The sequence below is a fragment of the Giraffa tippelskirchi genome, chromosome X (genome assembly GCF_054371585.1).
Source record: "Giraffa tippelskirchi isolate mGirTip1 chromosome X, T2T-mGirTip1v1.2.pri, whole genome shotgun sequence".
Classification (NCBI taxonomy): domain Eukaryota; kingdom Metazoa; phylum Chordata; class Mammalia; order Artiodactyla; family Giraffidae; genus Giraffa; species Giraffa tippelskirchi.
This window is the reverse complement of record NC_137289.1, coordinates 32,205,999-32,220,353: the sequence shown is the minus strand read 5'-3', so window position 1 is coordinate 32,220,353 and position 14,355 is coordinate 32,205,999. Positions and strand designations below refer to the sequence as shown.

At 43.0% G+C, this 14,355-nt stretch overlaps 1 protein-coding gene and 1 pseudogene across 1 annotated transcript in view; both read left to right on the top strand.

The window, feature by feature from the left end:
• The window catches only part of LOC145536210 (uncharacterized), a 41,189-nt gene that overhangs the window by 13,578 nt on the left and 13,256 nt on the right, over positions 1–14,355 (top strand). Inside the window, exon 2 of the mRNA XM_081565063.1 lies at positions 6,784–7,151. Within this exon, the coding sequence (XP_081421189.1) occupies positions 6,784–7,151 (368 nt within the window). The remainder of the gene's footprint in view (positions 1–6,783; positions 7,152–14,355) is intronic.
• Positions 7,904–10,450, top strand: LOC145536465 (transcriptional regulator Kaiso-like; annotated as a pseudogene).

Genomic DNA, 14,355 nt, shown 5'->3' with positions numbered 1-14,355 from the left:
CTTCTCCGCTGGGAGTTGCCGTTAGGCAGGTAATCTCGGGGTTTTATTTATTTACTTATTTTTCCTCCCCGTTATGTTGCCTTCTGAGATTCCAAAACTCCCCACAGACCTGCCGGTGAGAGGCTTTCCTGGTGTTTGGAAATTTCTCCTCTTTTAAGACTCCCTTCCCAGGACGGGTCTCCGTCCCTACCTCTTTTGTCTCTCTTTTTATCTTTTATATTTTGTCCTACCTCCTTTCGAAGACAATATTTTGTCCTACCTGCCTTTCTGGGTGCCTGATTTCCTCTGCCAGCATTCAGAAGTTGTTTTGTGGAATTTGCTCAGCGTTTAGATGTTCTTTCGATGAATTTGTGGGGGAGAAAGTGGTCTCCCCATCCTATTCCTCCGCCATCTTGGGACTGCCCCCCATTTGTTTCTTTTTGCTTTTATTTCTTTTGCCTTGGGAGTCTGAGCTAAGAAAGTATTACAATGATTTATGTCAAAGAGTGTTTCCCCTATGTTCTTTTCTAGGATTTTTATGGTGTCATGTCTTACATTTAGGTTTTTAAATCAGTTTGAATTGATTTTTGTATATGGTGTGAGGGAGTGTTCTAATTTCATTGATTGACAGGCAGCAAGATTTCCCAGCACCACATGTTGAAGAGACTGTCTTTTCTCTGTTGTATATTCTTGCCTCTTCTGTCGTAGATTAATTGACCTTAGGTGTGTGGGTTATAGGCAGCTTCTTAATTTTGGCTTAGTTTTTGCTGAGTTAGGGAGTGAGCCACATGGACAGAAGGGAAGAAGCAGTTTCCTACACTGTGAAGTAACAGGCCTTCATCATACCTCAGCTGAGGCTCCACAATTTTAAAGCCCTTTCAGGAAAGGGACAAAGGCTAGGCAATTCGGTTGGAGGTCTTTGTCCTGTTGGTGGTGATGTAAAAGAAATCGTATTGCATCTTACAGTTTATTGAGAGGTAACCAACACCTATTTGATATCAAGAGTGGCATTTACTATGATCTGTATTTCAAAGAAATATCTTGTTTTAGATTTTGTCAACTAAGCTACTGAAAGATAAATAGATCCTAAACTTTGAAGATGGGCTTTGTCCTATTTCCTAAATATATTTTTGCTACTAAATTCTGTGGGAGGATGACTCAGAAAAATGGTCATTAATGTGCTACCTAATTTTGTTAAGTGCTCAGTTGCCAGGAAAACACTACCATCTGTCTTAGTTTCTTTTACAACAGCACACTTCTATTTTCCATGAAATGTGTTTATATTAATAATGCGGTGATTCCTACATAGATTTTTTTTTTACCACAATACAAAACCTTCGAGAAACGCCTAGCGAATTTTGTATGGATTTCTTATCTCCATGTGAAACTACAGCTGTATTACACTACTTTGATATTTTACTATGTGACTTGACTTTATTGAGGAGAATGTAGAATAGATTAGAGGTGGATAGATGATGACATCCTTGTCTGCTTTTATGTTGAAGAAAATTAAATATACTTAGTAGATCTGTTTTTATTCTGGAATGTCCTAATGGACATTTTCTCCAGGATTTTTGTACGAAGGAAGTAGAAGGATTCCAACTGAATGGTAAATAAGTGCCAATTCAAGTTTTTGGAAACTGATGCAATATTATCCTGTACATATTTGTTTTAGAAAAGGAAAGGAACGTAGTGAATGGCTCTGATTGTTGAAGAAAATGCTATTTTGGTTCCTTAGTTGGATATGATCAATAACCAGCCTGAAGGGAAATAGTTGGCTCTCCAAACACCCATCCTGTCACTTCATTCATCATGGTGCTCAGTCAGAAGTGGATTACCAGAGGGGCTTTTCAAATTAGCACAACTCATTCATGTATTCATTCACTTAACAATTATTGAACACCTACTATGTGTGGACAGTAAAGCCCTCTGTGGAGGAAATGCTATGTAAATAAAAGTAATACACACACACAATGCAAGTGTTATTCTTTCTTTATCTTTCGAGATGCAGCTCTAATTCACTTTGCTAGTCCCTTCTCTGTGTTCTGTATTTTGTCGATGTTTGTGTACCTATCTGCTGAGCTCCTTGAAAAGGTAGACAATACCATTCACCATTGCATCAAAAAGAATAAAATACTTAGGAATATATCTACCTAAAGAAACAAAAGACTTATATATAGAAAACTATAAAACACTGATGAAAGAAATCAAAGAGGACACAAACAGATGGAGAAATATACCGTGTTCATGGATTGGAAGAATTAATATAGTGAAAATGAGTATACTACCCAAAGCAATCTACAGATTCAATGCAATCCCTATCAAGCTACCAATGGTATTTTTCACAGAACTAGAACAAATCATCTCACAATTTGTATGGAAATATAAGAAACCTCGAATAGCCAAAGCAATCTTGAGGAAGAAGAATGGAACTGGAGGAATCAACCTGCCTGACTTCAGGCTCTACTACAAAGCCACAGTCATCAAGACAGTATGGTACTGGCACAAAGATAGAAATATAGATCAATGGAACAAAATAGAAAGCCCAGAGATAAACCCACGCACCTATGGACACCTTATCTTCGACAAAGGAGGCAAGAATATTCAATGGAGAAAAGACAATCTCTTTAACAAGTGGTGCTGGGAAAACTGGTCAACCACTTGTAAAAGAATGAAACTAGAACATTTCCTAACACCGTACACAAAAATAAACTCAAAATGGATTAAAGATCTAAATGTAAGACCAGAAACAATAAAACTCCTAGAGGAAAACATAGGCAAAACACTCTCCGACATAAATCACAGCAGGATCCTCCATGACCCACCTCCTAGAATATTGGAAATAAAAGCAAAAATAAACAAATGGGACCTAATTAAAATTAAAAGCTTTTGCACAACAAAGGAAACTATAAACAAGGTGAAAAGACAGCCTTCAGAATGGGAGAAAATAATAGCAAATGAAGCAACAGACAAACAATTAATATCAAAAATATACAAGCAACTTCTGCAGCTGAATTCCCGAAAAATAAACGACCCAATCAAAAAATGGGCCAAAGAACTAAACAGACATTTCTCCAAAGAAGACATACAGATGGCTAACAAACACATGAAAAGATGCTCAACATCACTCATTATTAGAGAAATGCAAATCAAAACCACAATGAGGTATCATTTCACACCAGTCAGAATGGCTGCTATCCAAAAGTCTACAAGCAATAAATGCTGGAGAGGGTGTGGAGAAAAGGGAACCCTCTTACACTGTTGGTGGGAATGCAAACTAGTACAGCCACTATGGAGAACAGTGTGGAGATTCCTTAAAAAACTGGGAATAGAACTGCCATATGACCCAGCAATCCCACTGCTGGGCATATACACCGAGGAAACCAGAATTGAAAGAGACGCGTGTACCCCAATGTTCATCGCAGCACTGTTTACAATAGCCAGGACATGGAAGCAACCTAGATGTCCATCAGCAGACGAATGGATAAGGAAGCTGTGGTACATATACACAATGGAATATTACTCAGCCATTAAAAAAAATACATTTGAATCGGTTCTACTGAGATGGATGAAACTGGAGCCCATTATACAGAGTGAAGTAAGCCAGAAAGAAAAACAACAATACAGTATACTAATGCATATATATGGAATTTGAAAGATGGTAACGATAACCCTATATGCGAGAAAGAATAAGAGACACAGATGCATGGAACAATTTTATGGACTCTGAGGGAGAAGGCGAGGGTGGGACGTTCTGGGAGAATAGCATTGAAACATGTATATTATCATATGTGAAACAGAACACCATTCCATGTTCGATGCATGAGACAAGGGCTCAGGGCCGGGGCAATGGGATGATCCAGAAGGATGGGATGGGGAGGGAGGTGGGTGGGGGGTCCAGGAGGGGGAACACATGTAAACCCATGGCTGATTCATGTCAATGTATGGCAAAAACTATTGCAATGTTGTGAAGTGATTGGCCCCCAACTAAAATAAATAAATTTATAAAAAAAAAAAAAGAAAAAAAAAAAAAGAAAAGGTAGAGACCTTGGTTTATTCATTTTGAATGAATTTGTAAGATTTGGTACAGATCAAACAGGTGGTCAGAAAACAATAGTTGCAATGAAGGAATTAACAATATTGCATCATTTAGTATTCAGTTCAGAAGATACTACTTTCCCCAAAACTGATTTCTTCAAAGTAGGTGGTAGAATGTGCTTGTTATCCTACAACTTGAATTATAAATCACGACACGATTCATAACATTTGATTATATTCATTCTGATTATATGTCAAGGTGGTTTCAGATCAGTTCAGCCACTCAGTCGTGTCTGACTCTTTGCGACGCCATGAACGGCAACACGCCAGGCCTCTCTGTCCATCACCAACCCCTGGAGTCCACCCAAACCCCTGTCCATTGAGTCGGTGATGCCATCCAACCATCTCATCCTCTGTTGTACCCTTCTCCTCCTGCCCTCAATCATTCCCAGCATCAGGGTCTTTTCAAATGAGTCAGCTCTATGCATCAGGTGGCCAAAGATTTGCAGTTTCAGCTTCAGCATCAGTCCTTCCAATGAACATTCAGGACTGATTTCCTTTAGGATGGACTGGTTGGATCTCCTTGCAGTCCAAGGGATTCTCAAGAGTCTTCTCCAACACCACAGTTCAAAAGCATCAATTCTTCGGCACTCAGCTTTCTTTATACTCCAACTCTCACATCCGTACATGACCAATGGAAAAACCATAGCCTTGACTACACGGACCTCTGTTGACAAAGTAATGTCTCTGCTTTTCAATATGCTGTCTAAGTTGGTCATAACTTTCCTTCCAAGGAGTAAGTGTCTTTTAATTTCATGGCTGCAATCACCATCTGCAGTGATCTTGGAGCCCAGAAAAATAAAGTCAGCCACTGTTTCCACTGTTTCCCCATGTATCTGCCATGAAGTAATGGGACCAGATGCCATGATCTTAGTTTTCTGAATGTTGAGCTTTAGGCCAACTTTTTCACTCTCCTCTTTCACCTTCATCAAGAGGCTCTTTATTTTTTCTTCACTTTTTGCCATAAGGCTGGTGTCATCTGCATTTCTGAGGTTATTGATATTTCATCCAGCAATCTTGATTCCAGCTTGAGCTTCTTCCTGCCCAGTGTTTGTCATGATGTCCTCTGCATATAAGTTAAATAAGCAGGGTGACAATATACAGCTTTGACATACTCCTTTTCCTATTTGGAACCAGTCTGTTGTTCCATGTCCAGTTCTAACTGTTGCTTCCTGACGTGCATACAGGTTTCTCAAGAGGTAGGTCAGGTGGTCTGGTATTCCTATCCCTTTCAGAGTTTTCCACAGTTTATTGTGATCCACACAGTCAAAGGCTTTGGCATAGTCAATAAAGCAGAAATAGATGTTTTTCTGGAACTCTCTTGCTTTTTCGATGATCCAGCGGATGTTGGCAATTTGATCTCTGGTTCCTCTGCCTTTTCTAAAACCAGCTTGAACATCTGGAAGTTCATGGTTCACGTATCGCTGAAGCCTGGCTTGGAGAATTTTGAGCATTACTTTACTAGTGTGTGAGATGAGTGCAATTGTGTGGTAGTTTGAGCATTCTTTGGCATTGCCTTTTTTGGGGTTGGAATGAAAACTGACCTTTTCCAGTCCTGTGGCCACTGCTGAGTTTTCCAGATTTGCTGGCATATTGAGTGCAGCCCTTTCACAGCATCATCTTTCAGGACTTGAAATAGCTCAACTGGAATTCCATCACCTTCACTAGCTTTGTTCGTAGTGATGCTTCCTAAGGCCCTCTTGACTTCACATTCCAGGATGTCTGGCTCTAGGTGAGTGATCACACCATCGTGATTATCTGGGTCGTGAAGATCTTTTTTGTACAGTTCTTCTGTGTATTCTTGCCACCTCTCCTTAATATCTTCTGCTTCTGTTAGGTTCCTAACATTTCTGTCCTTTATTGTGCCCATCTTTGCATGGAATGGTCCCTTGGTATCTCTAATTTTCTTGAAGAGATCTCTAGTCTTTCCCATTCTACTGTTTTCCTCTATTTCTTTGCATTGATTGCTGAGGAAGGCTTTCTTGTCTCTCCTTGCTATTCTTTGGAACTCTGCATTCAAATGGGTATATCTTTCCTTGTCTCCTTTGCTTTTCACTTCCCTTCTTTTCACAGCTATTTGTAAGGCCTCCTCAGACAGCCATTTTGCTCTTTTGCATTTCCTTTTCTTGGGAATGGTCTTGATCCCTGTCTCCTGTACAATGTCACGAACCTCTGTCCATAGTTCATCAGGCACTCTATCAGATCTAGTCCCTTAAATCTATTTCTCACTTCCATTGCATAGTCATAAGGGATTTGATTTAGGTCATACCTGAATGGTCTAGTGGTTTTCTCCACTTTCTTCAATTTCAGTCTGTATTTGGCAATAAGGAGTTCATGATCTGAGCCACAGTCAGCTCCCCGTCTTTTTTTTTTTTTTTTTGCTGACTGTATAGAGCTTCTCCATCTTTGGCTGCAAAGAATATAATCAATCTGATTTCGGTATTGACCATTTGGTGATGTCCATGTGTAGCGTCTTCTCCTGAGTTGTTTGAAGAGGGTGTTTGCTAACAGGCTATTATCTAACAAACAGGCTATTAAATAGCGCAGTCTCGAACTTTCAAAAGAATTGAAACCTTATTCGTCTCTCGAAAATTTTACGCCCTAGAAGCTTACACGAAACGTAGAGGAAAGGCATTAGTATCCCAACCGTTATTGCCGTGTTACCCCATCTTTCCCTTTCCTTTTCCCCACCCTTTCGCCCACAAGAAGGGGCTGAGCTCTCCCGGCGCTTCCCAGTCTTCCTTCGCTCTTTGCGGAAGCAGCCGAAGGTAGAGCGGGGGGCTGAAGTGGGACGGCCTAGAGCTCGGGACTCTCCGGAAAGAGGCGAACCGTGCTCGGAAGAGGAGGGCTCCTTCGTCTTGGGTGTCTCGGCGTGCGCGGTACCCTCTGTCGGTGGCGTGAGGCAGCGGTGTCAGCGGTGGCGGCGGGAGGCAGTAGTCGCGTCGACGCTGACCAAGACGGGAGCAACGTTTAAAGAAGGAGCCGAATCGCCGCAGAGTCCGGCTTCTGACTCTTGGAGGATTCCCACCCTTCCGGGCGGCCCGATGACCAGAAGCGGCAGCGCCGGGAAGCAGGTGAGGAACCGGCCGTGACCGGGCAGGTGGCGAGGGAGTGCGCCGGTTTCCTCTGTCCGTGGGCCGCGCCTGCCTTTTTTGCGCCAGTTCCCCCTCCTCGCCCCGACTTTGATTCAGAGCTTTTCGGCCAGGATATCCTCCCCTTCCCAGGGCATAACAATGCCGCCTGCTTGGCCACATCCCCTCCCAACACCCCACCCTCCGCTTCGCCACCTTCTACTTTCCCGGCCGGCCGCCTCGCCTGACTGCCCCCGCCCTGGCCCTGCTGGCTGGCCTTCCATCTGTATTTGCAAGAAACTGCTTTTCCACGTGAATCCGGGTTGAAAACCTCGGTTGCAACCGGCTGGGTGCGAATGGGGAAGAGGGGGTAGAGAGAGGGAGATGGGGTTCAGCTGCCGCGTTGTGGGAGCCGCGTGTAGGTTGTTTCACTCTCGCGGGTGGCGTCTCTCTCTTTTCCCCCGTCACCTGCCCTCGGTCAAGGATTTGCCTCACGGGCGTGCAGAATGGCTTTTCCACGGTCGGGTCGCGGATCTGGGTTGGGATGGGTTCAAACCGATTTGTGCTGATCCTGGGTCCACCTGGACGGGAAAGAGGAAGAAACCTAAACAACAAAATGAAACCAAGTCCTGGTATCACCTGGACGCATACATTGAAATCCTTGCCCCGTTGGGAAATCCCATTTGCAAAGGACAAAAATAGTGGGACTGTGTTCCGAAAACCTGTCTATCCACTTAAAAGTGACTTGTGTCGAAATGCCCATATTCCGGAAGCGCTGGTAGCTGGCTCGCTGTCCAAAGGTCACCCTTTCTGATGAATGCCTTCATGGTAACCTGGAATTCCCTGGTACTGTTAACAAGCAATGCCTTATAACTGCTGCTGCTGCTGCTGCTAAGTCGCTTCAGTCGTGTCCGACTTTGTGCGACCCCATAGACGGCAGCCCACCAGGCTCCACCGTCCCTGGGATTCTCCAGGCAAGAATACTGGAGTGGGTTGCCATTTCCTTCTCCAGTGCATGAAAGGGAAAAGTGAAAGTGAAGTCGCTCAGTCATGCCTGACTCTTTGCGACCCCATGGACTGCAGTCTACCAGGGTCTCCTGTCCATGGGATTTTCCAGGCCAGAGTACTGGAGTGGGGTGCCATTGCCTTCTCCGATGCCTTATAACATGATGTTTTAAATCCTTGATTTCTAGACTTTTCTCCTTTTTTTTTTGTTTGTTTTAAGCTATAATTTTGAAAACTTTAGAAGATATCTGAGACGCCCTGCCTTCCACATGTGTATAACTTCAGCACTGTGACACTTGTGCTATTTTGGTAACTCTAAAGGGAAAGAATATTAGCAATAGAAGTGTCTCTTTACCAAAAGGGCTTATGAACTAATTTTTAATTATATGTACATGCATCATTTTATGCATTTAAGTCGTTACCAGAAATACCTTCTGTGAAGTGCTGAAAATTGTTTAGAGGGTGGTACACAGCAATACTGTTTGTTGACATTCCCTCTCCCCCTTTTCTAGAGTGACGTCTGCTCTGTTCCAGTAAGTTTGTATCTTCATCTTCACTAATTCATTCCGTGTGAAGGAAATTCTCATATCAGTGCTCATAATTCTTTCCCAACAAAATGAAATGTTTTGTGTTTTCATGCAATTGAGCTCTAAGAAATGGTAAACTTTTTCCTTGGTTTGTTTTTCACAGTAGCATTGGTTGACTTCCTTTGGTGCTCTAACATTCCAGCTCTGGAGATTGTTGGGGTAGACAGGTGAGGGGAAGAAGAAAAGAGAAGAGGTTAAGAAAGGTGTTTCATAGTTTATCCAGATGAAGCATCTCCGTTAACATAAAAACATAAGATCTTTAGAGGTAATAGTCGCCAGTGTTTATGAATGCTGGTTCAGTCAGTGTAGTTCTAAAATTGTTCATGTTAGATCAGGTTTGCTTGATGAGTTAATTCAATCAGGGCAGTTATTAGGAGTTAAGTTTATAGCAGAGCTTGGTGTCCCATTGTCACAGGTTAAAAGCATCTCGGGTACAGCTCAGGATGGTAATGCAGAAACCTCCCCTCCTGAAATACAAAAATCAAAAGATGAAACCCAAGAAAATGGGGCCACTATAATGCCAATTATAACAGTCTTTTTCCTTAACTGCTTGAGACTATGAGACAGAAATGATCATTGTTACTGATTCAGGTGATGACGACGATGATGTCATTTTCTACCCTGAGATTCTGCCTGCAAAGGAGACTTTGCCGAGTACCAACACAGTGGCAGAGGTCCAGCCTAACCCAGGCTCTGTTGCTATTTCAGATGATGCACCTTGTGTGAGCAATAGCTCTCCCCCTTTAACAAGCATCACACCTACTCAGAAACTTCCTGCTTCTGTGAATCAGGCAACTCTGAGCCAGACACAGGGAAGTGAAAAATTGCTGGTGTCTTCGGCCCCAACACGTCTGATTCCCAACATCAGTTTGTTAAATCAGATACCACTTACGGCACCACCAAATGTCAGTTCTTCACTTCCAAATCATATGTCTCCTTCAATCAATTTACTTGAACAGAATCGGCAGCCACCAAACAGTGCTGTTTTAACAGCAAACAAGGCCAATGAAGAGGAGGAGGAGGAAATTATAGATGATGATGACACTATTAGCTCCAGTCCAGATTCCACTGTCAGTAATACATCTTTGATCCCAGAGGCTGAGATCCCCCCAAATAGCACTTTTGATGGATTGTTGATATAGAAGATGCAGATTCCTACACTTCTGCAAGAGCCAGTTTCCGATTCTTTAAAACTTTCATCTATAACTGAGAAACACTAATGATCCAGGTTTAGGATCCAAACATCTAATGGAGGATCAGAAGATTATTACTTTAGATACAGCTACTGAAATTGAAGGCTTGTCAACGGGTTGCAAGGTTTATGCAAATGTTGGTGAAGATACTTATTACGTAGTTATCCCTGTCAAAGATGACCCCGATGAAGGGGAGGCCAGACTTGGGAACGAGATACCAAAAACACCTAGCAGTGAGACGGCAAATAAATGTAGGAAAGTTAAACATGATGATCACTATGAGTTAATAGTAGATGGAAGGGTCTATTACGTCTGTATTGTATGCAAAAGGTCGTATGTCTGCCTGACAAGCTTGCGGAGACATTTTAACATTCATTCTTGGGAGAAGAAGTATCCTTACTGTTACTGTGAGAAGGCCTTTCCTCTTGCAGAATACCACACAACGCATGAAATTCATCACACACGGGAGTGAAAGTATCAGTGTTTGGTCTGTGGCAAAACACCATCCAGAGGATAAGTGATAAATAAAGTGTGGGCTGTAGAGCTATTTACCATGCTCTGCTTATATAGCTTTCTGCTAGTCAAACCAGGACAGCAGAGCTTTTTGTTGGATGTTCTTATGTAAAAATCAACTGTTTTGTGATGGATAAAGCCACTTCCGGTTCTTCCTCCTTTGGAAAATGCTCCAAGCCCATCTTATCCCATAAAATCAGCAGAATATCTGTGCTATCAACTTTGCAGTGTCCCCGTATCTTTAAGCTGGTCTCCTCTGATTTTCTCATGTATCCTTGGGCCCACTCTTTCTTATTCCTAGTAAATGTGGGAGGGAGCACAGAAACAGAAATTGTTGCCACTCAAACTTGGCTTTTTAGTCTGAGAAGATATCCATGAGCCACACTGGGACAGATTTCAGCTTCATATTCCCACTTGAAGCTTTGGAAACTAGTCACTATTCCAACCAAAGCCTATACAGTGTCACCCTTATTTGTCTAAGGGCCGTCAAAAAATAAGGAAATACTCGCATTCTGTTTTATTGATTGATTTTGTTTGTTTGTATTTACATAGTTTTAATTGAGTTATACTTGTATAATATTATGTAAGTTTCAGGTGTACAACATAGTGATTCACAATTTCTAAAGGTTACACTCCATTTATAGTTATTATGAAATATTGCTATATTCCCTGTGCTGTACAATATGTCCTTGTAGCTGATTTATTTTATACAAAGTAGTTTGTACCTATCAATCCCTTACTCCTATCTTGTTCTTCCCCACTTTGTCTCCCCACTGGGAATCACTAGTTTGTTCTCTATATCGGTGAGTTTAGTTTCTTTTTTGGGGTCATAGTCACTAGCTTGTTTTATTTTTTAGGTTCCACATACAAGTGATATCATACAGTGTTTGTCTTTCTCTGACTTACTTCACTAAGCATAATACTCTCCACGTCCGTCCATGTTGTTGCAAATGGCAGGATCTCCTTCGTTTTACGGCTGAGTATATTCCACTGTGTGTCTGTATATACACACCTCATCTTCTTTCCGCATCCTTCTGCTGATGGGCGCTTGGGCAGCTTGCGTATCTTGGGTATTGTGAATAGTACTGCAGTGAATGCTGTGGTGCATGTATCTTTCCAAATTCGTCTTTTCATTTTTTCGGGTATCTCCCTAGGAACACTCACCCTCTTTGAGAAGCTGGGTGGAATGTCCAAGAGGTTGGTGGCCTAGCTCAGAAGTCTGCGGTCAGTGACCAGATGTCATGGTGACCAGTTTTCTGAAATGCTGCCAGCAGCTCCATGCTCACTTACGGTAGCTTCCTCTTCTGTTCCACCGAGCATTGTGGACAGAGACACTCAACAGGATGGGCGGCATAAACGTGGTGGTTACATGAGTCCTTCGTGGACACAGCTTTTGTGGAATCTGAGCACCGAATGCTGGGGCATCCTTGTCTGTAACTGAGGCCCGGAATGACCCCCTGTGTGTCTTTTGCCATGGTGTGTCATCCTTCCCTCCAGAAATGACCAGGTCCACTCTACCGTGGTGTCTGTCTCCGCTTGTTGTCGTGGCTTTGTCAATTGAGCTAGGCTCGAGCTTCGTTTCCTGGGATTGCCTTCCCTGTCCTGAGTGAAGGTTGGCTGGAAGAAAAGCTGCGGCAAGATTAGGCAGGTGGGAGTGAGGCCACGGCCATCATGTTCCGAAGTTTGGTATAAGAGCAGGTGCGATTGCCACTTGTATGCATTGGCACCGACTCCCCAGCATCCCTTGTGGGCGTGGGCCAGCAGAGGGGCCCACAGCAACTCCAGCCCACACGGTGATCTCCTGCAACAGCTCCAGGACCTGGGCCATGTTCACGAGCAGCTCTGTGGCACAGGATGCCAGTTCCTTCTCTAGATTGGAGACAGTAAGAGGCAGATGTCCACGATTTTATGTCTTCACGGGTTTTACTTTGTCCTTGTGGGTTCAAGGGAATCCTTGCAGCTTCCTCTTGGTCTTTGCTCTCCCCCACTTCATATGCACCTGTCTGCCCAGCTGTTGGCCTTGACTGTCTTCAGTGACTTCAGGCCACCATCATATGTGAAGGCGATAGCCTTTCATAGACTTCATCTCCGCTCCCACCAGTGCATGAGATCTAATCTCTATAATATATCCCTCGTGGTCTTTCACTCTGCTTCTCTGATCAAACCCGACAACTGTTTTCTGTTGTGTTGTTTAGTCGCTAAGTCAAGTCCAACTCTGCGATCCCATGGGCTGTAGCCTGCCAGACTCCTCTGTCCATGGGATTCTCCAAGCAAGAATACTGGAGTAGATGGCCAATTTCTTCTCCAGGGGATCTTCCTGACCCAGGGATTGAACCCGATTCTCCTTCTTGGCAGGTGGATTTTTTACCACTGAGCCACCAGGGAAGCCAAGCATGTGTGTGTGTGTGTGTGTGTGTGTGTGTCTCAGATTGTTTTAAGCCAATCATCTGCTGATGGGCATTTGGGTTGTTTCCGTGCCTTCAGGTCAGTTCAGCTCAGTTCAGTCACTCAGTCGTGTCCAACTCTTTGCAACCCCATGGAGGGCAGCACGCCAGGCCTCCCTGTCCATCACCAACTCCCAGAGTGTACTCAAACTCATGTCCATTGAGTCGGTGATACCATCCAACCATCTCATCCTCTGGCATTCCCTTCTCCTCCCGCCTTCCATCTTTCCCAGTGTCAGGGTCTTTACAAATGAGTCATTTCTTTGCATCAGGTGGCCAAAGTATTGGAGTTTCAGCTTCAACATCAGTCCTTCCAATGAACACTCAGGACTGATCTCCTTTAGGATGGACTGGTTGAATCTCCATGCAGTCCAAGGGACTTTCAAAAGTCTTCTCCAACAGCACAGTTCAAAAGCATCAATTCTTCGGCACTCAGCTTTCTTTATAGTCCAGCTCTCACATCCATACATGACCACTGGAAAAACCATGGCCTTGACTAGATGGACCTTTGTTGGCAAAGTAATGTCTCTGCTTTTTAATATGCTGTCTAGACTGGTCATAACTTTTCTTCCAAGGAGTAAGCATCTTTTAATTTCTTGGCTGCAGTCACCATCTGCAGTGATTTTGGAACCCCAAAAATAAAGTCAGCCACTGTTTCCACTGTTTCCCCATCTATCTGCCATGAAGTGATGGGACCAGATGCCATGATCTTAGCTTTCTGAATATTGAGCTTTAAGCCACCTTTTTCACTCCGTGCCGTGGCTGTTGTAAATAGCGCTGCTATGAACATTAAGGTGCATGTGTCTTTTCAAATTAGAGTTTTCATCTTTTTCTGCATCCAGCAATGGAGGTGCTGGATCAAGTGGTAATTCTATTTTTTGTTTTTTGAAGATCCTTCATAACGTTTTCCATAGTGCCTGCACCAGTTTACATTCCAACCAACAGTATAGGAAGGTCTCTTTTTCTCCTCACTCTCTCTACCATTTATTGTAAATTTCTGATGATAACCATTCTGACCTGTGTGAGGTGTTACCTCATTGTGGTTTTGATTTGCATTTCTCTGATGATTAGCCATATTGATCATCTTTTCATGTGCCTCTTGGCCATCTGTATGTCTGCTTTAGAGCATGTCTATTCAGGTCTTCTTCCAATATTTTAATTAGGTTGTTTATCTTTTCTGCTTTAGAGCATGTCTATTCAGGTCTTCTTCCCATTTTTTAATTAGGTTGTTTATTTTTTCTGCATTGAGTTGTATGAGCTGTTTGTATATTTTAGATTTCTTAGGTTTACTTTTTTAATTTGATCTTTAATTTTTTTGCAGTGTTTTTGGGGCCATGCAGCGTGGCTTGTGGGATCTTAGTAGTTCCAAATTAGAGATTGAATTCAGGCCCTCAGAAGTGAGTGAGGAGTGCTAACCACTGTACCACCAGGCAGTTTCCTATATTTTGGATATTAACCCCTTGTC